The sequence below is a fragment of the Hippoglossus hippoglossus genome, chromosome 22 (genome assembly GCF_009819705.1).
Source record: "Hippoglossus hippoglossus isolate fHipHip1 chromosome 22, fHipHip1.pri, whole genome shotgun sequence".
Taxonomy (NCBI): Eukaryota; Metazoa; Chordata; class Actinopteri; order Pleuronectiformes; family Pleuronectidae; genus Hippoglossus; species Hippoglossus hippoglossus.
In genome coordinates this window covers 11,218,970-11,245,825 of record NC_047172.1, presented here as the reverse complement: position 1 = coordinate 11,245,825, position 26,856 = coordinate 11,218,970, and the positions used below count along the sequence as shown (strand labels likewise).

Genomic DNA, 26,856 nt, shown 5'->3' with positions numbered 1-26,856 from the left:
TATAAAGATAGAAATCATTGGGATTTACTTCTTATGACTTACATATATATATATATATATATTATAAATAAATGTACACTCTGGCTAACCATGGTGGTGATCAGGATACTTTCCGTGCACCACCCAGGTAAAGACGACATGGAGATGTGCGAGCTGAGTCTGGAGGAGACGGGCCTGACCAGGAAGAGGGGGGCGGAGATCCTGCCCCGGCAGTTTGAAGAAATCTGGGAACGCTGTGACGGGATTCAGTATCTCAAGAAAGCCATCGAGAACAAGCAGGCCCGCCCCACGTACGCTACCGCCATGCTCCAGAGTCTGCTCAAGTGAACCACAGCGCACAAGATAAGCACACCAGCACCAGTCTGGTCCTGGAACATGACACCGATACACACACACACACTCACAGACATGCACATGTGAAGGGCAGCGCGGTGCATCGGTGCTTTGTTGGTTACCACAGAGAAAGATACTGAATCATCTCATTTTTAATGTTGGTTTATTTTCATTTACTTTTTATATCTTTATTTTTGCAGTGGAACACTTCATTGGTGCAGCGTTAGCATTTATTGCTTCTTCTTAGTCTGTGATTGAAAGTAATGAGGCCTTAAAACCAAGGAAGTCTTAACTGGTGTGTAGCCTGTAGCTTTAAACCTGGAACCTTAACAGTCTGTGATGGGGACAAACAAGTAGACTTAAAGAGAAAACATGTAGACATGCTGTGAAACAGTTTTGTTGTTCAAGTCATTTAAGTTGTTGTCATTTGAATATAAAGACTATTAGTATTCACTGTCTATAAATACATCTGATTTGATTAGAAGCAATAATTTCATTTTTCACACTCGTGTACTTTGTCTGGCTCCAGCCCCCTGCGACCCGGCCGGATAATGATGGATGTGTTTTCTTCCACAGATTTATGTTATATACTTAATCACGACAATCATAGACACTCATACAACTAACAAACAGATGCTATATTTACACATAATATAATCTCGTCCTGTATTTAATTTTATTCTCTATTTTAGAGGTTCTCATCCATGGAGCCTCCACAACAGTGGTTCTCAATCTTTTGCACTTCAGAGACCCCTTAACTGACACAAATTTGACCACATACCCCTATTTGACAAGACTTTGGGTTTTAGATGTTTTTTTACAGGACGTGTATGAAATCCGGGACCAAAGTAGTCATACAATTCATCAGTGTGTTACTTGGATGAAATTATATAAAAAAATAAATGATTCCCTTTTTTTGCCAGGGACCCCCTGGAACCCATCAAGTACCCTTGGGGGTCCCCGGTCCCCACTTTCAGAACCCCTGCCCTGCGAGATAGGCAAACATACTGTAGAAAAATATTCTTAGACATGTCTTACAAATATTTTCCCCACGTCAACACAGGATACCAATATATCATGATAATTTAAATGGATGACTCTGGAAACTTTTCACGGACCCCCAGACAGTGTGCAAAGACCCCTAGGAGTCTGCAGACCCCCATTTGAGAACCACTGTTCTATCCACTACAAATTTAATGACATCAGATTGAAGAAACAACTTTGTGGCTCATTTTTAAATCTTTTTCTCTTTGTAGTTGCAGACTGTATTTTTCTTCCAGAGAATCTTTTTGAGGAAAGTTTTCGTTTGAAGTATCCTGCTTTTCTCTGTTAGCTGTCATTATTTTTCTTTTCTCTGTTGAATCCTTGATCACGTTTTTTGTATTGTTTATTTGATATGTACGAGGAGAAGTGTAGAGGTTTGTTTGCAGTTATGTGGGTTTGGGCTTGTTTTACAGACAATAATGTAATTGTTGTGTGCGTGTTTGTTCATGTAATATTTTATCGATCTGATTACTTGACTCCGCTGTTGGTTGTGTCATGAACAATCTGAACATCTCACACACAAACTGTAGAGATAGTCGACTCTGCTGTAGCTGATGACTCACTGTCATACGTTCCCTCTTTGTACTTTGGCCTTTGCTCTGGAAAACTGTAGGAAATAAACGTATGCTCCCCACGTTTTTTCAGTTGTCTTTCTTGTTACCGGAGATATCTCCTAAGTTAGAAACACAGCTGTTAGTGGCCTGTGCTCTGTAACTGGGTCTGACATCAAAATGCTAATAGCTGCTTACAAGATTAGTGTGTAGATTAATTAAACAGCAAAGCCTAATGCACGGCTGATGTCGTCACTGAGCTGAGGCTCACTGCCGTCGAGTGATCAGCTGGATATAAACAGACGTAAAGGTCTCTTCAGTGCAGCTGTGACACTGAATATTCAATAACAACACAAAAACTCTCAATTTAAATGTCCCTGATTTGACTGTAAAGACTTTTTTACAATATTTATGCTGCTGTACAAGCGGCAGCCAGTGGCCCTCTAGACATTATGTTTTCAGGTTGTCCATCCGTCCCATTCTAGTGAACACGAGATTTCAAGAATGCCTTAATTGAATTATTCACATTTGAATCAAACATTCACTGGGACTTAAAGATGAACTGGTCAGATTTTGGTGGTTGGAGGTTCAAGGTCAAGGTCCTCATGTTCTTGTGACTAGTATATCAGGAGCACCCATAGGGAGTTTAATTGCATCTGGCTGAATCATCACTTGGACTCAACGATGACCTGATTAGAATTTGGAGCTCAAGGTCACTGTGACCCCACAAAACCCTTTTTGTCTCGTGATTGCCTTAAGAGAATCCTTTCAAATTTGTCTAAATTAGATTTGGGTGGTCAAAGGTCAAGGTCACATTGGCCTCACATGATATGGTATTGGCTTCATGAATATGAAATCTCTTTAAGGGAATTTCCTCAAATTTTGACCAGTTGTCTGGACTTAAAGATTAAATGATTGGATTTCAGTTGTCAAAAGTCAAAGGTCATGGTGACCTCATATGAATCAGGAAAGTAAAAATAGAGTTAAACTGTACTGGCTGGTGGAGGCAAACAACCACAGGTAATTCTAGTTTTCATTTCTTACGTCTTCAACAGACCAAACAAGCTCCGAAAACAATCAAAGACAAATAAAAGATCAAAGTTATTAATGCAAAATAACATTTTATTCTTTGTTATTAAATGTAAAATGTGTAAAAAAAAAAAAAGACTCAAAAGACATGATTAGTGGGAGAAGTTGTTTTGAACAGGACAAACTGAGATACAACACAGCAGCCAGTGTTTCTATACACAATACATCATGACCAAAGTCAACAGCTTATACATTCATTCTCTTTTTGGGACACGACAAAGTTTGAGAGTAGCATTAAAATAAACAACATTGTACAGTCTAACGTTAAGATACCAGCATGTGTATCAGTTTGTAAATAATAATAAATACCTCATTGTGAGGAAAGAACAACCTTTGCCAAGGGTATACAGGAAATGTTCCTACCAGACAATATATCAAATAAATATTAGGTTCCACTTGAAGACAACCTAAGTCCGCCTTAACATCCATAGCTCTGTCTAAAAAAAAGACACTTTCATCACTATGAAGAAATAATCTCAATCACTGCTCTACTGTACCTGCGTCAGTGCATCAATAGACAGTTGAACAGCAACGCAAGTCTCTTGTTTCTCGCGTTTCGTGCCATCAAAGAACAGATTCTTCGAAACATTCGTTCTCCGGTGGCCTTAAGAGACAACATGTTCGGTATTCATTTGGCAGGAGCCACGTCTGGAGGAGAGAGGAAGGAGAATGAGTCATTTTTAAAATGATAAATTACAGGATTGGACTTGTAAATACACCTGGGCGTCACCTGCATTGTGTAAATCAATCGCGATTTTCATTAAATGAAAAGATGAGACACAAGTCATTCACTTACAAATAGATCATTGGAAGGTTAGAATATCATACTTGTTCTATGACTTATCTTGTATTGAAATATATGAATGCTTTAAAGCTTGGGTTGGTAATCCAGGAAAAGCTAACAAGAGCAGGTTACACTTTGAAAAGAATGCAACCGATACATCCCACCCTCCCATCGACCCTCTTGTCAGACCTACACCCCAAAACGCATGAACGTGCACTGACTGAAAGCTGCTAGACGCCAACTTTCCATGACTCGATCGCTAACTGGTTATCATCTCTGCTTCTGCGGTGTATATCTCTCCGGCTTCTCAGGGTGCATGAATGAAATGAATAAAAAAAAAAAATCTGATGACTTTATTTATTGTTGCCTATTGAGACATAAAGACAATGTCCACAAATTAGATTAAAAGTGATTTAGAGACAAATTACCAACTCTAACTTTCAATGCACAAAACAACGATTTGGTTTGTGAGTAAAAGAGAAAATCAGCGAGGTCAGCATGCATTCAAGTTTTACCTTTGCACGCATCATAGAGCTGTAAAATATTTAATGTAAAAGTTACCAAGATCGTCTTAAACCACAAGATAAGATGCTGTTTATGAGCAATATTGAACATCTAGTGTGAAATCACATCAATGTGAGTTTTCTGTTACATCCTAACTGATTCCTTCATCTTTACTCAGTCTCTGGTCCTCACCTCATTGTGTGGTATACAGTGATGGAAGTCCACAATCTCGGAGACTAACTTTTCTGATCTGGTTGTGTAGAGTTGTCTGGGGATCTGTGGAGACATGGAGCAGACAGGCTTGGCGTTAACAGTGTGCTTCATTAATATATTATGGTTCCAGAGGCACTTAGATAAACAGACGCAATGCAAAGGAAAGGAAATAAAGCACTAGACTATGGCAGGATCAGCTGGAAACAAAGCAGACGGGCAACTTCAGAGTTACATGTTTGATTTGGTACAAAGAAGTTGTGAAAGTTGAGAATCATTTGTTCTTTAAACTGCCTGAACTGTGTTTGGTTTTCTGAAACAAAGCCTCTGAGCAACTACTGAGGATACACAAGGATATTGATCTAAATTGAATTAGCATTTAAACAAATAATAGTGTCATATCCTGTTTTTGTAATACATTTTGTCCCCTTTGATGGTAAATTTTATTGTAACTACAAAACAAAGCAAAGAAAGCAAGAGGATAATTTGTTTGTTACAACAATTGTATATAAAGATCATCTCCATTTCCTCCCATTGTATTCAAATTAAGTCAAAATATCCCGGATACCCATTTATAACTGTTGATGACCCATTTTTATAGCATCAAATAACAAATTGAAACCAAACTTCCCAGAAAAAAAAAATACTTGAACATACATTAGTATGATAAGAACCATCTAAAATGGCAGAAACCGTATTTGAGAAAATTGTATTTGACGTGTACTTTGACCTTTTAGTTTGATCCATGTCCCATCCACCTACATGGAGGAGGTGGGGTTCATGAACTATATTGCAGCCAGCCAGAAGGGGGCGATCAAGCTGATTTGGCTTCCCTTTAGGAGGACGATCATGTCGTCCATGTTTATTTACAGTCTGTGGTTACAACATATTAGAAGGGAGTTTGTTACACTGATTAATTTATTAGTTTATATTAATCGCAGGTTGGAGGTTAGTAGTTAGTCAGTTTAGTCGTCTGTACTTTCGGCGCCGCAATACCTCAATACTCAGATGTATATTCTCAAGAGAGACTAAATGTTCTTGCTCAGACTGTCGGGATTGGGAAGAAGCAGAAGAACTTGAAGGACATGGCAATGTGGACACTTGAGTTAAGGAACCATCATCACTCTCAAACACTGGGTTCACCCTCAAAGTATTCTCAAAGGCATAGGGAGCAAGGGTGTGCCTACAATGTAAAAGTGAAAAATGCTTTTGAAACAGCCCATGAATGACAAAAACTGCAATGTACAAAAAAGTGAGGGGGGGGGGGGGGGGGGTCATACTTACACCACAGTCACAGCCTTTTTGGGCTTTATACACTTCTTGTTAAAGAATATCAAAATGCCGATGATGCCACAAACAAGGCAGAGACTTCCCACGAGGCTGGTTATAATAAGCGGAGGGTCCAACGGCACCAGCACCAGCTCATCGCAGCGTTGTCCGTGGTAGTGCCAGTATTTACCTACAGGACACCTGAAAGAGATGAGAAATCATATATAGGTCACAGATAGGTCAACCGTTATATACTGTAAACTCTAAAATAAAAGGGCCCTTGTTTGCTTTTTCCCTGAAATGCACATAGTTTCAGGAAATAAATGCCAGGTGATGTAACTACAAATAAACATGAAGTTACATAGTTCCTCTTGCAATTCCATGATTTCCATTTCAAAACACACCATCTCCCTAGTGGAATGATAATGTCTTGATCCAACATCCTAAAGTATTTCAACATGAACATTTCACACTATGGAAGCAGAATCATTTCTAAATGCGTTTTCATTGCTGTCCCACCACACACAAGTTTTAATTTGTTTCCAAATGAAATGCACAGAACCCAAACACGGCAAATTCCACCTGTAAACCAGAACTAGAAAAACACAGGAGCATTTTACGAACAAGCCACTCGTCTCTAATCAATTCATTATGCTCACTGATTGGGTGATATCAGCTTTTTTTTACTTTTTGGACTAAGAGTTAAGATTCAGCTTCTAAATAGCATCAATCGTTGCAGGAAACTATTAGATTCACATGATCCTCTGCACAGCATCCACATTTGCTTCATATTCAACTTCTGGGGAAAAAAATAAATATATATATATAAAAAACAGGCAATCGGTAAAGACTGAGATTAGATGTTGTCATCTCTCTGTTTTTTTTCATCAGTCAGCTGTTGTACCTGCAGGTGGCTCCGTGTCCTGGGATTATTTCACACAGGCCTTCATTGAGACAATAGTCCGGCTCCAGAGAGCAGGTGCTCTGACACGGCAGGCCTTCCTCGGTGCGGTAGCCCGGATCGCACACACACTCGGCCTCCTCAGTCCAACTGTTTACCAGGCAGCGTGAAAACTCATTGCAGGCCAGGAACTTACAGGGGTCTCCTTGGTCGGCTGAGGGGAGAGGAGAGGAATGGAGAGAGCAGAGAGGTGATGGCTCATTAAAATTAATACAGTGTCCACAAGTCTCTCACTGTCTACAGTTTCAGAGGGGAAATTAAAGGGCATTTTGATTGATGGAGGTGTCTGTTTCCAATAAGGTGTTTTTAATGAAGTCACAAAAAGTCATGAACTCAAAAGGACGCATCAGATTTATACAGCACGTCACCGACAAACTGCAGAAGACAGCGGAGTGAGGGTTCCTGTTGTGGAGGGTCTGACCTTGTGGCATGAATAAGCATGAATCACTGCTAGTACACAATATTTTCTTTTTTCAACAATGACGTGTCCACATACTCCAGGATTGTCATATTTCATTCACATAACAGAGGAAAAGCTTTTTCAAGAACTTTGAACTTACTTTTGATTAGAGGCGAGTTTCACTTCTACATAAATAGCAGAGAGAATCAACAGTACAAGGACGTCTCTCTCACCCGGCTCTATTTCCAAGGAGCGACTGTCGATCTTGATGTCAAGCCGCTTCGATGCAGAGCTGCAGAAGTCTTGGAGCACGCAGTGCACGGCTTCTGTGACATTATAAGGTACCGGCTTGTCCAGTTTCATCTTGCTGTTCACCACGACGCTGCCGTTCCTAAAGTTGAGGATTTCCAGCTCCTTGAATCCAGTCAAATTGGACTCGAGGTATGGAAGGAGCTGTGGGGAAGGAGAGGAAGGGCAAATTATTTTCTGCACTTCAACAGGTTCTGTTTCATTTTATTCAACTATCCTTTTTCAATTTTACAGATGTATTAAAATGTTCTCATTTGAAACGATTAGTTTTCTGTGCAGTTAGTGATGAGTGAGAGAAATGACTCCTTTGCAGCAGGAACACAGAAAAGGCTGCACTGTGCCGGACTAATTTATCCTAAAAGGTAAGAAAGGAGTCCTGGTGAGTCCTTGGAGCTTTTCACTTGTAATGATGTTCGATTCATATCAGTGTCAACTGTCAGTGAAGACCACACTGACTTGGACTTGGTTGCCATAGCTCAGCTGATTTTGAATTATTCAGGTCACAGTTTATAGTGTGAACGCTATGAATAGTTCATAATTAAATTTTGATGCAAGCGTGAAATCCTGCCATTACTGGGAGTGTAATTAGATTCAGACAAAATTAGGGTTAGGTTTATGAGCGTTAGTGTAAGAACACAGAACGTGTTATTTCTAGTCACGGAAGCGCCAGAGAACACACGATGGAAAGATCAGACACTTAAAAGGGTCTTGCATGGTATCAAAGCTATGTCACATCCAAAAGACATCTATAATATATAGTGTTTGGTGCAGGCTTTTATCTCAACACATGCTATAGTGTTATGTCAAGTATCTCTGCATTAGTCGACCTACACTTCCCTGTAAAGTCCAAACACAGAAACAATATAGAATCCAGATAAATCTCAAATAAAAAATCTTTTGGACATCTTTCACCATCTAAATTATTGTGCCAAAACAATGTGGAAGTTTGGGGGGGAAACAAAGACGCACTGCTTTACTGGCTATAGGCTAGCTGGTTCGATGATCTTAAGGCTGATTCATGCTTCTGCGTCGAAGGTACGTCGTAGTTAAGCACGTAGCCTACGCACGGTGCCAAGCATTCATGGTTGTGTGTAGGTGTTTGTGAGTCGCGCTGCAATTACACCGCCGAAACCCTAGTGGCAGTAGAGTTTCTATGCATGTGTGGTGTGTTCTACAGTTTCTTGTTCGGTTGTTTACAAATTCTCAGAACAATGGCGAGTGTTACTAAGCGGATCGTGTTGGAGCTGGAGCTGATAGATGTGGAAGATCAATTACTTTTTCTTAAAGAACTGCAATGAAGAAAAGAAAGACGTCCCCCATGTTCGTTTCTTCAACTCAACTAAAAAATGGCGGCTTGTCTGCCGGAAATGCGATGCTAAGTGGAGCAATCACAAAATCTTGTGGTCTGCGTCACCTCGGCGCGTTGTTACATTTTTGGGGAGGTGCACGTCAGGGTACAGCGGTGTTTGTGAATGTAGCATTTTCCTTGCACCCTTTGTATTTCACTTTAATGTAAAGACAATGAGTCTAAAAACATTACAATTAAAGTTTTAAAACTTATAAACAATATCCGTTTCGCCAAGAAACTAATCTAATCAAAAAATAACTCACATCTCGAAATCTTCCACATTGTTGCGTTTAAAAACTTTCCCTCAGACTCAGACTTGCAGCTCAGAAACTGAGAAACCAATCTATTAAGACTATGCACTTGGAATGATGATGGTGGTGATATTTAGACGGAGGGGGGGAGAGGCAACCTGCTAAAAGTAATGGACCTGCATCGATGTCCATCGATCTGAACCACTCTCCTTCCAGCTACTTCACGTTCACTACAGACGAGTCAAACATCAAACTGCTGCAGTGTGAGAGGCAGAGATTACGACGCTTTAGCTGGCCTGGCTGTCGAGCAGGAGATAAGAGGCCTAAAGGAGCTCTGCCCTGATTGGGTAACTTCACTTATCGCTGGCAGACAGTTTACCGAGGGCTAGGTCCCTATAGCTAATAGTCTCTGAGAGAAGGGAGTACGAGAGGGTCCAACATCGAGGACAAATGGGCAACAGGGTTCACTGGTCACACAGCTTGCAGTTGTCTCAATGCAGAATGTCAACTTATGGACATTGTGGTTTAGACACCAATCTGTGGCTCTATTGCCTTTCACACAAGGTCAAAACCAAGACCAAGTTCTATATAGACTTCAGTGCGGACTTGTACTGAGGAACAGTAGAGATGCTGTAGATTCCTCTGTTGCCTATACGATAAACATTTGTGAAGAAATATAGACAGCACGGAAAAGAACACAGCCATAATGTAACTATTTGGCACGATCACATTCCATTCTCAGAGGTTACACTTGTATCTACTGGTTCTTGTTTTGGAAAACCCAGCGAAACATCCCTTCTCCGAGGTCAGAAGAATAAAGAAACGCCAAATGCAAAGTATTTATGTGCTGCCATGAAAAATGTTTCTGATTTACTGTGGCAAATAAAGTCATTCAAACCTCCATGTCCAAATGTATTGGTTGCTTCACAAACCAGTAGGTACAGGAGTAATAGAGGAATATGGAAAACGGGGGAAGCTGAAAACTATACTGTGCACTAATGGTTAATATATATATGTGGATATATATGAGAGAAATATACAGTATCATAAAAGGTGTTCAATATCAACTGGCACATTACGTGTGTCATTATGTCCATTTAAATGGGCTGCGTAATGTCTTTTCATTATTGTTCTGGACATTTTTCTGTCATTTATAAACTGTCTTAGACCAGTTTGACATATTTCTTTGAACGTATCCCTTCAAGAATAAATAGCCCATTTAAAGGAAGATATCTCAATGGGATGTTGAAAATAGACAGTAGATAATATAATACTTACCAGTTCAAATGTCTGAGCACATTAGATTTGCCAGGAAGCTAAATACATTGATTAATGAGGAGAACTGCAGAAAACAGGGTTTGGGCAACCATTAAACATTGGAGATGGAGTTATTTGTTATTGCTTTGTATTTTTGTAGGTAATAAATTTCAAACATGTGTCATCTAATTTCTGTCTGTGCAGCCCTACCTCTTCATATTCTACTGCCTTTACCATTTGTCTTAACCTTTGAGCTTGCTGTTAAAAAAACTAAGCCCCCCTGCCCCAGTAGTTCACGTTCCCTCTGGTCGTTGGCACCGCAGCAAACACACAATCCAATTTGTATCGAACCTCCTCAGTTTGAAGCTGAGGCCTTTACGTAACAGCGCAGGGCACCTCTAAGCAAACCTAAAAATATGTCAACCTCAGGCTAAGCCTTGAACCTAAAGCGGGATGTCACGTGATGCTTCTTTCTTTAATGTAAGGTAATTGGTGCCGTTTAAAAGAGACGTGTTCCTCACCTGCTTGCCAGCAGCTAATGCAAGTTCAACAATCTTATTAGCAGAGAAACCGCACTGTAGCTTGTTTGTTACCCACAAATGCAACAAACGAGACATTTATGCATCAACTTAAAATTAACTTTACACATGAATGTTACAAAACAAAACGACTTCAACCAATCAGTTGTCTATTTTATTTCATCGTCTTCGGCAACATGCATACAGATGTCCACAAAACCTGGCTGCTGTCGCACTAAGCAGATTGGAACCATTAATAGCACAATGCGTGCTGGTGCTGGATCTGGCCAGAATAACTCAAAGCTTCTTACCACGAGTCACAAACCAATGACTAAGGCAGACCCAGGTCCCATGATTCAGACTTACCAGGCTCTATACTTTGCTCTCTACCATGTATACAGCAAAATTGTTTTACAAACAAAGTTAATTGAACTGCATTAGTTTTACTAAGCATTCATTCAGTCAACTTCCTTTATCATTAAGGCTTCAAACATATTCACAAACACACAAGTAAATGTTGTAATACATAAATTCTGGACTTTGTTGAAAAGAAACACACTAGCCTAACCAGACTTAGATTTTCCACTACATACAAAATCTCTCATTTTTAAATTCCCTGTTTTCATTCTTTATGCTAAGCTAACTAGCTGCTGGGTCCAGCTTCATATTGAACAAACAAATAGAGTATAAGAATTGAATAAATACTCATGTAAAGGTGTATTCAGACAGAAAGGGAATTTTAGACGCACAATTACATAAAAGTTAATGGGAAGATGTGAGAAAGTGTGAATAGACATGCTCCGGGTGAGGATAACTTTTCAAAATGTTTACTTTTCCCAGAGCCCTATGAATCTAGCGCTATACAATAAGCAGCGTGAAAAAAAGAAGAATAACTGGAGTGAAATAACAGTTGTTGGAAGGTCCTGAGATCAGTCAGAGGCTGGGCCTTCACCAAAACAGCCAAAAACCTACAGCACCAGAAGCAATGCTAGTTTTTACACTCTGCACACACAACAAACATAATAATCCAGTGGTAACTTTGCTTCACTCTCTGAACACACCTTGAAGTGAAGAAGTACAATTTCTATTTGACCATTGAGGTTTACCTTTTTTGGTTCTTAAAATATTTTTATATTCAATCCTAATAACAGAAGTCACTTTGTTTCACAGTAGTAAAAAATCCTTGCAGACACAGATTTTACAAATTGACATTCATATTGAATTGTGAGTCACACAGAATCTAAAGAGTCCTTGAAAAAGTGAAAACTCCAGCACAATTCAATGAGTTAAGGCAAAACACATGACAATCTTGCCAATACAACAGAACAACACTTTGCACAAAACACCAAAAATCAACTGCATGTGGTCTATGTACACACATAATCAAAGCCATGAACCAAAACTGAGTGTGTTAGAAATGTTACAAATGTTAGGTCCTTGATTGTTAGTAACTGCATTTCGGAAAGATTAGTAAAGAACGGTTATGCTCTCGCTGAGGCATTGGATAGTTCCAATATGGAAAGAAAAATACCGGTATGGAGGCTAAAGTCGTCTGTCTCCTAGGCCCAGATTTACTGGAAGCTCCAGGGTTTGGCGAGTCACTGGAGCCAGAGTGCTGTGTCTAAGTGAAACAGAGTATGTGACAAACTTCTTGGTTATACTGCTGACCCAATGGCTCTGCTTGGATTGATCAAGATTTTGGCGACTGGTTAAAGCCTTATCAAAGTTTAACACTTGTACCGTAAAAATTATATTTATGATTAAAAAACATTTTTTTAAATAATTTACTGTCATTTTTATGATGAAAAAGCAACTGTGAGGATAAGGCCTACCGGAAAGTGCATCCTCACTTGTGCAACAACACTTAGATCAAGCACCAACGTGGGGCTGCTCTAAAATCATTTTCTATATCATTACCTAAAACCAAAGTTAAACAGTAAACATTGCGTAAATGAACTCGTATCACACATTTCAGCTTCGGCTACCAAAGCAAGTATGAGAATGCAGCATGGACAAACATGATATCCAACACAAAAGCTTGGGTACCTACCAGCTCAAGAAAGGTATTCTCCAGAGATTTATATTCCGGGGAGCTCTTGTTGAACAGGTCATCAGAAAACATCATGTTAGTGACCCTCAAGCTAAAGAAAACCACTAACTCTTTGCTCCTGTCCACTGTGGTCATCAGAGGGGTGCTGGCTTGTCTCATGGCCGGCGCTGCCGTGGATTCATGTGGGCGTTCGTCAGACTCTGAGGGGTATCCGCTGCCGCTCTCCTCCCCCAGAGGCGCGGTCCCATCTGCCTCTGTCCCGCTCTGACTCGTTCCTACATCCTCTTGAACGTTTGAGCCCTCAGCAGGGACGTCCGTTGTTCCACTGTGCCCTCCGTTCGACTCATCTACGTCTTCAGGGGCTTCGCCACTCTCTTCAGGAGGCGGCAAAGGCTCCACAGCTGTTTCTGGTTCGATACCTTGGGCTGTATCCTCATGAGGATTATCCCTCGTCACTTCTTCAGGGTCGGAGTCTGGAGTTACCAAGGGACCATCTTCATTCTGCAGCTCGGGCTGTTCCTCATTGGGACCATCAGTTGGTTCAGGTTCTTGTAAAATAAAACATATCATGAAAGAGTTTTTATACCTGGGAAGAGTAATGTAAACAGGTGTACTAGTATAGTAATACTCTACATCAGCGTTGCCAGATGGGAAATGTTGAAGTATCGTGGCTGTGTCGAGATTCCAAAGCACAGTTGTTTTGAAACGTGGTTCTAAACGGTCATGTCACATGACCAGGGCTAGGTGACTATCACTATCCAGATTACAACTGATAATACTAAGTATTAGGGTTAGTAACCCCAATACTAACCCAAGTTATCATATATCATAGATTGTACATCTTACAGAGGGAAAATTGATTATATAAATATAATAATTATAGTACAACGGGCAACACTGCTCTACATATATACTAAATACTACGCAACTCTCTACATTTTCGGTATCTTTTGAAACTCCACTAGAATTTAAAATTAAGTTTGGGAGATTTGTTTGGCTGCACAGCGTGAGGTTGTAATCACTGGACCACCAGACAAATTACTGCTTGTTAATGGGTTTTAATATGATTTATTGCCTCAGCAGGGAGCGTCTCCATGAGCAAAACCTAACCACCAAATCTAATTGTGCTGCCGATTGCATTTCCCTTACATAGGAGGAAAAAATAGGTCACTCTCTATCAGTCCAGTAACTTTAATTTGTCGCTAAATTGTTTTATGAGACTGTTGTATGTTGTGAAATGAAATTGTCAAATTGGAGTTTATATTAAAAGGGTGCCAGACTTGAATAATCTGTACACAAAAGGAAAATAGGAAAAACTTTTTCACCACCCAGTACGTGACGATCAATACTAGACCGATTATATTAAATGCTATTAAATGGTAATTTAAGAAAAGCATTACGTATTTCCTTTGTAATTTCTTCCCTCAGTTCTTTCACAGCCTCTTTTGATACAATACTTTTCTCCTTTTTACTGCTGTTATCTGATCAATTTCCCTTTGTAATCACTCTCCATTGTTTGGTAGCATCCAATCAATCCAGTTTGAATTCTCTCAATCTTCTCGTTTTTTCTGTCTCCTGCCAATAACAATAATTAGCTCCCACCATTTTCCAGACGTCAGCAGAATCTGAAACCAGACACTGACGATGAAGTAGTTAAGAAACACCACAGTCTACTTTTGATCGACAAAGTGTTTTAGACTCAAACTTGTCCCGCTTCTGATTGAAATGAAACCTTGTGCTTTAAAGACAAGACTCAACCTTGTGAAGCCTTACCGTCCGTCTCCCGTCCTTCAGGTTCGGCCTCACCTCCCTGGTCTTGCTCAGTTGGTGGCATCACCTCCACCTCTGGCACTGCTTCCTCCTCCTCTGTGGTGGTTTCTGGAGCTATAACGTCTCCGGTCTCATCGGGGACAGCAGGACTGGCCTCTTGGAGGATGTCTGGGGTGAAAGGCACGATGGTGTGTGTTCCTGGTTTGATCGTGGAAGCTGCCAGAGAGTTTTCTATCGCTGCCACTGTGGGTAAGAAATGGTAAGTAGGGCCGTTGTCCTCTGTCTGGGTCTTTGTTGCGGCCTCTGGTAGGACACTCTCAACCGAGTTGATGCCGAGCTCAGCAACTGGATAAATTGTAGTCACTGAAATGGAAAAGTTCAAACATTTACACTGCGTCAAACTCCTGTTGTTGCTGTTTTACTCAGTTAAAAGTGAGTAGCCTTTGATATTAATCTTACCAGTCTCAAAGTTAAGAGTCTGTAGGTCCATCGGTAGTGACGGCTCCTGTTTTAAGGCCTTCTTAATGATGCTCTTCAGTTTAGGAGCGTTTACATCCTCGTCTGTTTCCGTTTGAGGCTCCTCGAGACCCTCCGGATCATCATTGAGCTCTGTCTCTCCGTTAAAGACCACAGCGTAGCGTATAGACACATCCTCCGTGCTGATCAACACAACAAATCAGTCAGGATCCCTCAAAGCACACACACCTCAGTGGGTGTCTACTAAGGCAGAAATGTCTGAGTTCTATCCCAACAAGAATAATTTGGCAATAAAATGTCTCAATAAAAGTCACTAAATTAGGCTTTGAGTCGATTTGCTGGATTGTTTTGTCAAAATTAATCACAACACAAAGTTTATGGTGCAAAACCTTAAATATAATCTGTGATGAAACTCACCGAAATCCCAGAACACGAATCTCTTTGAATCCTGGAACTTTTTCAAACACATGAAGCATCTTTACAAAGAAAAAAAAGAAAAAAAAAAAAAAGACAATGAAAAATGGTAAAGATATTTAGAGAACACGACTACATCTTAGATTGATAAAACCCTCTAAAAAACTTTGAACATTTTGGAACTTTGTTGACGTATGTTGGAGAAGCTAAAAATAACAAACAAATTTTGTTGTTTCTGAGTGGTTCTGTCAATATTGTTAATTCAACAAGGAAAACAAATAATCCTTTACTTTATTTACAATGTTCAAATCACAGATCTCTCAAACTCCCCTTTTCAGAACTGTTTCAATGTGTGATGTATGTTGTGCGTTGTATGTTTTTAGTGAATAGCTTTTTACGTTAGTTTTAACATTTGTAAAGTGTCTTTGAGTACTTTGAAAACGCTCTATAAATAAAATGTATTATCATTATTAGAACAGGAACCCACATGAAGGCCGAACATCTAGACATCATCCACAGTAGATAAACATTTCAGAAATTAAAATGATTGTGTTGTATTGTTAACATCTAGTTCATCTTATTTGAAGCCAAAAGCATTTATTTTATTGTAAAAGCCTACAACACCACCTTTGACCCCTTCACTTCAAATAACCACTACTGACACCAAACTAGCCAGTGCATCAAAATGTTCTCAGTGACTTTGCTTCTTGTGAAAAGTGTTATTGACAGGAGGACAAGGACGCCTTAACCCATTGGATGGTGTGACTGTGTATGTAGCATGTGTGTTTAATCACGGGTGACGTGTCGGGTCAACGGACACGTGTCAACAGGTCCGGATGGGTCCAGGTTTGACTTGGAGATAAATGCGGGTGCCGGCGGGTGAGGGTTTGCAAAAACGGACAAAAAGGGATTCTGCTACAAGTGTCAATGGAGAGTCCAAGCCACGCCTACTCGCACCCTTGACCATATTTGGAAGTTCCTTCACGTTCGCCCTTCATGGCTGCAGCTGGATATATCTGATCGGATTAGGGGATTTGGGAACAGGTGTGTGTATGTGGGTTGTGGGAGTCAGGTGATGGCGAGAGTTGGAAAACACTGACGACTACCGCAAGGCGGGGAAAGTGGAATCACTGGCATGCAAAAGATCCAGGTAGCATTGAGAAGTGGTAGCCATAACAACCACATGCAGTTACTCTTAATTCTTTGTCCAGAATCCGCAAAAGCAGAAGGTGTTAATACGCTAATCATTAAATTTATGTTTGGACGTAAACTTTTAAGAATTTGTCAGCGTTTGTTCACACAGTTTACATTTCTCGATACGTCCCTGAAGAAGCACACTTTTGACCTTTCTCTCATATTCTACATTATCTAAATGAAAGCCGAGACACATTTCTGTCAAAAGATATGACGCGCCGATGGCTTTTCACCATCAGAAGTCATCCTTAATCGCTATGGCCAACGCCTTCTTAGTCACAGATTATCTACTTGATTAGATCTGACTATTCCGGGCTTGTGGTAATTCAGAAGTCTTATCTTAAGACCCTTGGCTGCAACTTTAAAGCTGTTAAATCAATCAGGGCGCGTTTTACACCTAATAATACAATATTATAGAAGCCTGCAATCATACGGAGTTCAGTGCGAGTCATCTTGCATGTGAAAAGTTAAAAGAATGGTTTAGCTGTGAAGGGTAAAATAAGGGAAGAGGAAAACAGAACAATTATGTTTTGTCGGCAAACAGGGAATGGACGACCAACAGCTGCTGTATGAGCCGAAGTTTACGAGAACACACACAATAAAACGCAACAGCTGCTTTTCCAGAAGAGTTTCATTACCCGGAGTGGGATGTTTAAAAGCTTCTCGAGCACATCGATCACATCACGTGGGCTTTGTGTGTCTGCAGGTAAAGCTCAGACACGTGTCAACATCAACTGTGGGTGTGTAAACTCAGGACTCGCCCTCACCTTGTCTGTGAGCTCTCGGGTGATGTCGCTGTAATGCGGCGAGGTGGGGTCGCTGAGGAGCTCGCTGTACGCCGGGTCCACGATGGTGACGCTGAACTCCACGATGTACTCCTGATTGTTCTCCTTTATCATGTTGGCATTCTGCGAGTATGTGGCAAAACAAAAGTGCACGTGACATTGCAGGTAACTATGGGGATTATGTTGTGGTCCAGGTAGAAGGAGATTAAGGTTTAGGATTCTGAAATATAAGGTCAAAGGTGACCGCCTCACCACGTCATCATCCGTTGGAAGCAGAATCAGAGGCGGCGTCCAGGTACCTGAGACAAAACAGCAACTCGCCATCATGCAAATGTATTGACAGCCGTCGCATTACTAAACTAACTGAATTGCTTTAATTGAACAATATTGACGCATTCGTGTCCAACTCACATTCCCTTCCATGATCTGGGGTTGCAGTGACAGCTCTGGAGACAAAAACAGAACATAATTATAAGAAATGTATTCATAGACGACTACATTTTCTGGATTAAATTAGTATTAATCAAGAATCCTCATGCTTAAAACCAATTCCATTTTCGTATAACATCCCCAATATTAGATGTGGCAGTGCTTTAGTTGTTCTGAAGCCTGAGCTGAGGCGTTAATAGCTTCTCTGATGCTTCCATTGCCTCAGAAAATGAAAACACTGCTAATTATTGACAATTATTTAAAAGATTTAAATGGTTTTGCTCTTTTTGTAAGTGACTGAAAACACACATGTAATGCAGCATTTAAGAGGGAAGTCTGCACCCACCCTTCAAGCTCAGCCTCCTCTGCCACTCTCTGGAAATTAGAAACAAGATGTTGACGATCACAGATGTACAATGGAGGAGGATAAGAAAACAGATGTGCAGTATGAAATGAAACGATATTGCTCCGTGTTTGTGCTCGACTCACTCTGGCCACCAACTCCAGATGCTCCTGAGTGCTGCTGAAGTTCTGGGCCAGCTCGTCCATGCAGAGGTTTTGGTGCTGGCAGGTGTAAACCCAGGCTCTGTACTCCTCCGAGTTCGGGACCCGGTCAAAGAAGATCCGGAACGCCTCCCAGATGGCCTCCTGACAAACTGCACATAAATCATGCAACGTTACAGACGTCTCGCTTTGACTTTTCGGAGGAAACGCATCACAAGACAGTTATGAATGCAGAGCACATAATGATACAATAAATCACAAAGTGAATAATACAATATCATATAACTTGGACAGCACAGTAATACCTGTTTGATTAATGTCATTTCATGTTCTGACATTTTTGCAAATATTAAAATCAGCCGCCCTGAAGCAACAGTGTGCTTCATCTGCCTCTGTCGCACAAACAAGCTCCGCATTGTCCAATATATTGATGCCTGTGGGAAATTTATTCTCGAAAAATCACAAAGTGCTTAGGTTCAATACACCAAATTAATCAGCCGCATTTTGAAACGATGCACAACAGCTGTTGTGGAACAATTTGTATTACCAACCAAATGTAGCAGGCAGGCAATGGCCTGTTAAATCACCCACAAGCCATCTCTCTTTGACAAAAGATATTTGCATATAGCTTCATTATATCAAGTGTTTTCTTTGTGTGCATCCATAAAGTCAGTAATGAACAGCCTCATCCGGTGGCATCGCATTGACGTCACCAGGCCCTAGAACAGCAAAACAAACCCTGCACATCTACATGTGATTTAGAGAAGTATACATATCTGTGAGCACAGAAATAGAAATAAGACAAACACCTCTTAAATTAGCAGGTACACGCAGGTTTCTTTTTAATGTGGGTAAAACCTTGGAAAAAGGCAATTAATTCCTTTCCCATTGCCAGTAGAGGAGTTCTGTTTTTTCCCCCAGTGCATCATGTTCGACGTTCGCAAACGCACCGATATCTGAGGCACTCTCGCACCTCGCTGTCTTGCCAAATTAGCACGGTCACCTGGGTCTCATATTTCCATCACCGGAGCTGTAGCTGATTAAAACCTGTGTCTACTGCAGAGTCATTTGACCCAGGGGTGAATGCTGATTGAATCCATTCACATTGCAGACAAAAGCCAGATGTTAGTGGGTGTTACAGGTTTTTTTTTTTTTTTTTAAACCAGTGGAAAAGGGGCTTAAAAGTTTGATTCTCATCAACACATAGTTGGTGTTTTGGGAAAGGATCTTTGATTGCATTAAAAGATATTCAGTCATGATTATTACCTTCGTCAAGGAGGTTATGTTTTCACCCCACTCCGTTTGTTGGTTGGATTGCATGTTTGCATTTTGAAGGATGTGGTACATGTCAATGAAGAACCCATTCAATTATGAATAGCAGAATAATAATGAAAAAAAATCTGCCACATTTTTGTAACTGATATCTAAGTGTATGAAATTTGATGTGCTTTGATCTGAATCAAGGGGACTGTTGGGCCTTGGTGGAGGGACAAAAATTCACATTAGAAATCGTAACAGTGGACATGACTTTTTACCTCTGAGCTTGTAATAGGCCCGATGGCTGCCCATGACCGCTTTCATTGTCTCCTGGGGACACACCTTGACCCCCGTGGTGAACAGTGTTGACCTCCTGGTCCGATGTCCGACATGTGCAGAGTGTCTGATTGGTCGAGAAGCTTCCAGAAAGTGTCTGTACTTCACATCCCTGAGTCCAGAGAAACTGGGGTCTTGAAGGTCTGCGAGACAAACATGTTAAATCAGAAGATTAGGAAGGATTAGGATGAAGGGACCTTTTTTTATCTTTACAATTTTCTGAAAATAAAAGTTGACTTAAACATCTGAGCACTTTGTGATAAGGAGCTTAAATGTGTGGACTATTATGTATGTGGGAGATTTCTCACTTAGCAGTAGAGACCATTTCTGTGGTAATTACAAGCTGTTGGGTGACAACACAAAGTCAAAACTGCACCCTGTGTATGTGTGTAGTAAATGCTTTGTAGTTAGTGGCACCTAAATTAAGTTCAATGGTTTATAGAGGTTTAGAGGTTGAGACGCTTCACGACTTAAAGTATCTTGCCATCATTCATAAAGAAATTACGTGACAGCCGAATTGTCATTGTCCATGAAAGAAAAGAAAGAAAAAGCAAGTGTCAAAGTGTATATTTGTAAAGCGGTTATGTGTTTTTAGACATGAACTCTAGAAAATGTCCGGTAAATTCTGTCAGGAGTCTTTCACAGCTGGACATTGTCTGGGTCAGACGTGTTCACAACAACACGTAACTGTCCGGACTGTTCAGGTGAGGGGTGGCGTCTGGGTCGAGCGTGCAGGAGGCCGGACATGACGTATAAATTAACAGCATGTGTTTTTGTTTGCAGCACATCAACACCAGCTCCGGCTCTCAAATCTCGTTGCGTTTCCAATTTGACATCTTCGTCAACGTCTTATACGTTTACGTCACCTCTTGTTCATCGTGAGATATTTCTATTCTTTCAGTTGAGCATCCATCGTGTGTCAGAAACGTCGTCAACACGCTCGCTGTGACATTTTCCTGGTGTCTTCTCACATGGGCTCATCCAACACTCTCCGGACATCCAAAGGGGTTTTGCAGGAAAAGTTGCAGAAACTATCCGGAGCAACTGACTCTGACATTTGCGTTCTCACATACAGCCCCTCCGGAAAATGTCCAGACTTCAGAGCAGGTCTGAAAGCAGCTCGAGTCTTAAAGTGTGTATCCAGGTGTCAGGCAATTAACACCAGCTTCCACTAAGGAGTATTTAATGTGACATTCACTTAATCCAACAAGTTACATCATGGCATCTGCCTCTTACTGTAAACTAACTGCTGCCTTCTTCTGCCACCACCACTGTGTTGGTGCGATGAGTTTATCTGGAGCTTTACACTTCACTGTGGTGTGAAAACACCTGGGGCCCGGAGCTTTGAGCTGCTGCTTGGACGGGTACGGTTTTGAACGCTGGTAAAAGTGCACAGATGTGTGGAGAAAGCGAAGGAGCAACACTCTCTCCTCCCTGTGGATCCGCCGCCGAGACGCCCTTGGGCAACTTAACCCATGACCAGTTCCAGGACGACTTTGTACTGGGCGGCGTCGAGGTGTGAATGTGCAGAAATGCATGCATGAGGTGCACGCACAGCACACGTTAAAGAGATTAAAAACAGATACGGGCGATAACACAGCAGATTGTATTCGTTAGCAACACCTCTGCATCATCAGAATATCTCAGGAGGAACTATTTCTTGCGTTTTATGTTATATATTTTTTACAATTCCCTTGTGTATGATAGGATGCTTTTATCTTTCTTCTATTATTTATTAATCATGAACGTGGACAGATGTGTGTGCAGGAATGTGTGCGTGTATGTTTTAGGTGCTGCACAACAAACTTGTGCGATGACAAAAAAAAGCTCTCTCTTCTTTTCAGACTTGTTTTCATGTCACTGAGATGCTGCCGACATGATGAGGAGAACTGACCTAATTTTCTGATCACTTTAATAAAGACAACAGACTCAGTCGCCCTGGTGAGGCCTTTCACCGAGGTTACTCCACACCATTACACAGTGTGCCAGTCAACACTGTCTAACACAGTCACCCCATTGAATGAAGCTATTTTAGAAGAAAGGCCCTCATTGTGATGCCAGGTGTCAAACCTCAGAGGGCTTCTTAAGACAATAAGCCAGGATTTAGGAGCCCCAAAACACCGGCCGGAGGTCGTCAGGCTCAGATAACAATCCGTGCCTCCTCTGGATGAAAGAGGAGGGAAGGTAATGGAAAAAATAAAAAAGAGCAATGGAGTGTAAACAATATAATCACTGTTATATCTGCGTCAGAGCTTTGAGCCGAGGAAGCTTTTTTTTTTTGGGAGGAGATAAACAAGAGAGCAATCTTTGTACATAAAGACAACTGAGCTGTGCTATCTGATCTTCAGCACGTCGCAGTAACACTGTGCAGAGGCCGAACCCCAAGTGACGACATCACATGGCAACAGACACAGGGTGTCACACGAGGACACGCTGCACAGCTGTAAGTGTGTATACTGTCACATCTGCAGGAGGTGGACACAATATCGCAAACGCCCGGACACACTAATGCAACACAACACATGCACACAACATCTGCAACATATTTATATTTTTACTAAAATTGCACCATTGAATTAGTACAGAAGTTAAACTGAATTCTTTGTTCCGATTGCATTGATGGTAAAGTAATGATAAAACTATGTTCACTTGATTGATTGACTTGTCGAATCGCAGGAAATTTGCAGAAAAGTAACAAATTATTTGCTTTTCTTTTGTTTATTTGCTTTATATCACTTTAGACTGAAAATCTTTGGGCTTTCGAGTGTTGATCAGTTTGAAAATATCACCATAGTCTTCTGAGAAACTATTTTTGTCTGTTGGTGTAATCAAAAAATGTCAAAAGTTCTTGATAAGGACGGGCAGCACGGCAATGCAGTGGTTAGCACTGTCACCTCACAGTAAGAAGGTTTGATTCCCGGATCGGCCGGGGTCTCTCTGTTCGGAGTTTGCATCTGTTAGCGTTGGTTCTCTCCGGCTGCTCCAGCTTCCTCCCACCGTCCAAACACATGCAGGTTTGGGATTAGAGTTAATTGGAGACTCTAAATGAATTAATGGTGTGAACCTACGTGTGAACAGTTGTTTGCCTTCTGTATGTTGACCCTGTGATTGTCTGGCGATCTGTCTGAGGGTGCACCCAGCCTCTCTCCTACTTTCAGCTGGGATTGGCTCCATCTCCCCCCACGACCCTCAAATCATCAGCGGTATAGATAATGGAAGGAACTAACAAGTATGAGTATGTGAAGGTATAATTAGAGTTTTAACTACATAGTTTAGCACTGATTCGTTCTCTCAGAGCTTGTGCGTTCATCTTGTCCTGTTTAACGATGCTGTTTTATTAACCTACTCATGTATTATTGTTGTAAATTATTATGATTTGTGTGTTTATCATAGTGTCAGTTACATTTCTATGTTGCCATCACACAGAGCTAAGACTGATGATGACTGAAATGTTTGTTCAACCTCATAGAGATACTTAGTATTAGGTGGCTGTTGCCTTGCATTATACTGCTCATACAGGTGTGTGTTACTGACGTTTGCCAACGAACTTAAGAATTAAAACTGTTCAAAACACACTCAGATTCATTCATGTTTTTGTTAATCATTGAATTACACATCAATAATAACCTCAACAAAGAACGAAATTGTTTCCCTCAAATCCAAAATTGGCCGAAGACCAAGAACATACAAAGAATGTGTGGCCATAGACGTAGACTTGTGGGCAAATCCATCCCTGTTTAGCGTCTGTCAGGCAGAGCCGTTCACCGACTCGACCCTCCCCCTCCAGTCGGTCAGAATTTGGCCTGAAATTCAGCCAAGTCCTGAGTGTTTTCGTTAGGAATCAAGAAAATATCTGAATGGGGGAAGATTGAAGAATGACTCGCACATGCTCATACACGGGGGCCTGAGCGGGAGGAGGGAGCGTCAGAGCGTACGGCCCCTAATGCCTGGTGCGGCCGCAGAAAAAAAAAAAAGGCCTCACAGCAGAACTACAAGCCAGAAAAGATTAGCGTCCTGCGACACTGGAAACAGAATGGCTTTTGTTTCCTTCAGGATAATGAGCTCACCCGGGCTCATCACACTGAACGAGACAACCCGTGCGGACGCAAATGTTATCACTGGCGAAACGATGCCATCTTTCCCAGCCCACATCCATTATATGTCATCGCCCATTAAATTCAAATGGTGAATATTCATGACATTAAAAAGGGGGCTCGTCGGCTGCTTGACATTTTCTAAAAAGCAGAATTTGAGGACGAGCGTTTGTAGTTTTCAGACAATTTTTTTCCCCCCCAACTGCAAAGTCACTCAAACACACTTTAAACTGGAAAACACTGTTGCCCTTGAAGTGAGTCACCGCCTCTGTCGTCCAGCAGAACGTCACTGATAGAAAATCTGGAGGATTTCTCATCAACTTTACTGAAAAGCAATGTGCACAGTGTCCTTGATTCTTACTTTCATTCTAATTTCGTCTTGATCCCGGGTGGGACAGAGCTGTGCAGAGATTGACAGAATTGCATTTGTACTTACTAAAAGTGCAGCGTTAAAGAGTTAGGTTGTTGTAACTTCCTTCAGAAAGTTGCGACTACTCAAACTTTTCATTCCCCGGTTATGACACACGAGCAATAACTGAAAATAAAAACTCTAAAAACGGATTCCAGCCTGGATTCTTACCTTTGATTTGACTTGCGTGGAGGGCAAACACACACAAAGTGAAGAATAGTCCCGACTTCAAAAGCATGATGGGCTAATTTATGTGGTTTTCAAGCCCCAAGTTGTCATTTGTAAAGAGATGGTTGTAAAACAACAATAAGATCCAGAACCGTTCTATAGCTGGTCCACTACGGAGAGGGGAAGGTCCAGTCCGCTCCGATCTGATCTCCAGCTCAGCTCCTCAGCAGCCCTCAGTTCCTAGTTGCTGTTGGATCCCTGTTGACATCCGAGGTGGCTGCATGGATGGATGAGCATAGGGAGCGAGGGAGGGAGGAGAGGTCGAGGAAGAAGAGACGGGGAAAGAACGGATGGAATTTTGGCTCTGTGTTTTCCTCCTGCGCTGTCAGTATGATAACAGTGACGAGGTTAAAAAAGCAGGCTCCGACCTCAGCCTAATCTCTTTACCTTCTTCTCGCTGCTTGTAATCCCTGCGGGGCCACGTGGCCACTCGGCCTCATCCTGTTAGCCACCTGCTGGACCCTCATCTGTCAGCTGAACAAACTTGGGGATCTGCCAAACTGGCCTGGACCAGAGGACTATACACCCCCACAGTTTGGCCCAAGTTAACACCGACACCAAGCCTCTTTGTGCGGCCTCTGCGTGTCACTGTGCGACTGCCTAACTCTCTCGGTTTAGATTCCTCCTTCCAGTGTGCCCACGGCAAATCCCTGCCTCCCAGACCCGTGAACTTGGGTGTCAAATGAGGTCAGCACTGCAGTTTAGTTCTGCACAAATAACAATGTGCATTCTTACTCCTGCTGCAAAATTCAGCCTTTAAGGCCCCTTTTCTGACTCTCTAGTGTCCACATTTGACCCTGCTCCTTCCTTTCTCCTTTTATCTGCTGTGTTACCCGTGAGCCTACGGACAAATTAACCCCGACACCACCTCTTCAAATGCCCACGTACACTGCGAATAAGAGACTCTTCTCAGATCCAGAGATAATTTGACAGATATGCAAAAAGACAGGATCAGGATCTTCTCTCTCTCTCTGCAGGTTCTGGTGCCGAGGGTGGTGACTGTGTAGGAAGAAGTAAACAGAGACAGTGGAGGAGTGTGTGGCCTCTCATGTTGTGGTGCATCAGGGTGGGAAGGCTCCATGTTGTTAGTCTCCACCCTCACCTCTTTTCTGTGAAGAGGATTAGCAGCCCCTGTTGCTTGGTACCAATTTGCAGTGAATAAGCCCTCATCCACCCGGGCTGTTTGCTGACACAGTAAACTGAACCTTGAACTAACGATTGTGGGGGTTGCTGAAGATGTCGTGGCTTTTACACGTCGGCAAACAATTTCCTGTGTACCTCTCGAGCGGATAAGGAGCAGTCACCGACTTTGTCTGTTTGGAGTTTGGTGCTGGGCAGGTGCACCGGGGCTTTAGAGGAAATTATGTCACGTGTGTGAACGTCCACAACAGAGCAGTTGTGAGCTGTAGAACCAAAACAATGAGCTGAAATGCTCTGTAGAGTGGTGGGCAACAGCAGAGTCCGATCAGACAGAGTCACATTAGACACATTAGTGCAGCTTCAACCCTTCAAGAGAAGGAGAGAGGATGCACAGTTTTCTCTGCCGTCTGCCGAGGTTTGTGCTTTTCAAGTCAATTTTTGTGTGTTCGCAACATGTTTCCGACCTCTCTCCCGTGTTTCTGTTCGGAAAGCTCACAAATGAGGTCCAACTTTAGTTACGTGCAGAGGTAAGTTCTCGGTTCGAATCCCAGCTCGATCGGGGCCTTTCTGTGTGGGGTTTACAAAACAGAGTTCAGACTGGTGAGTCCTTCGCACACTTTGCATTTGTTATTCATTTAAATCCGATCATTCCAGTTTATAACCTTGACCCAAATCCTTCAGGATTACAGTCAGGGTCACAGATCAGGTATCGGTCAAACAGAGATTTCATGCTCGTGCTGAGAATTAACAGGAAATTTGACATCAAGTCCTGTGTGTTATGTTCAAGTCTAAAACTAGTTGACACTAATGCAACACCGATCACTGTTGAATTTGAGCATCATTTATGCATGAAAGCAGCCTAACCTTGCAGCCGGTTCTTGTAGATTAATAATGTATTTTTAACTTCATTGTATATTCATGAGCCACTTTGATATTTCTCC

At 41.6% G+C, this 26,856-nt stretch overlaps 2 protein-coding genes across 5 annotated transcripts in view; one reads left to right on the top strand and one right to left on the bottom strand.

Moving 5' to 3' along the window:
* Nucleotides 1–1,250, top strand: part of myo6b (myosin VIb) — a 37,133-nt gene extending 35,883 nt beyond the window's left edge. For all 3 annotated transcript variants that reach the window (XM_034576181.1, XM_034576182.1, XM_034576183.1), the window contains one exon: nt 128–1,250. In XM_034576181.1, coding sequence (XP_034432072.1) covers nt 128–327 — 200 coding nt within the window. In that variant the 3' untranslated portion in view covers nt 328–1,250. The remainder of the gene's footprint in view (nt 1–127) is intronic.
* Nucleotides 1,251–3,104: 1,854 nt separating this feature from the next.
* impg1b (interphotoreceptor matrix proteoglycan 1b) lies at nt 3,105–25,153 on the bottom strand. Of its 2 annotated transcripts, XM_034576185.1 has the most exons (18): nt 24,719–25,153; nt 19,987–20,187; nt 18,437–18,603; nt 18,294–18,322; nt 17,930–17,964; nt 17,771–17,817; nt 17,501–17,641; nt 15,543–15,601; nt 15,108–15,307; nt 14,652–15,011; nt 12,879–13,426; nt 12,360–12,449; nt 7,379–7,598; nt 6,689–6,899; nt 5,800–5,985; nt 5,512–5,698; nt 4,498–4,581; nt 3,105–3,665 (listed from the first exon to the last, which is right to left on the bottom strand). In XM_034576185.1, exons 1-18 carry the CDS (start codon nt 24,783–24,785, stop codon nt 3,582–3,584), a joined length of 2,916 nt encoding a protein of 971 aa, XP_034432076.1. In that variant the 5' UTR covers nt 24,786–25,153; the 3' UTR covers nt 3,105–3,581. The 2 variants fall into 2 exon arrangements, with proteins under 2 accessions (XP_034432076.1, XP_034432077.1); XM_034576186.1 differs by lacking the exon at nt 5,512–5,698.
* Nucleotides 25,154–26,856: the final 1,703 nt, after the last annotated feature.

What these genes read in the sequence shown, in the direction of transcription:
- impg1b (XM_034576185.1), bottom strand. Translation starts at nt 24,785, where the DNA reads ATGCTTTTGAAGTCGGGACTATTCTTCACTTTGTGTGTGTTTGCCCTC. An exon ending in GGCCTATTACAAGCTCAGAG is followed by an intron (nt 18,604 to 19,986) that starts GTAAAAAGTCAT and finishes ATTTATGTGCAG; the next exon opens with TTTGTCAGGAGGCCATCTGG. An exon ending in TTCCAACGGATGATGACGTG is followed by an intron (nt 17,642 to 17,770) that starts GTGAGGCGGTCA and finishes ACATACTCGCAG; the next exon opens with AATGCCAACATGATAAAGGA.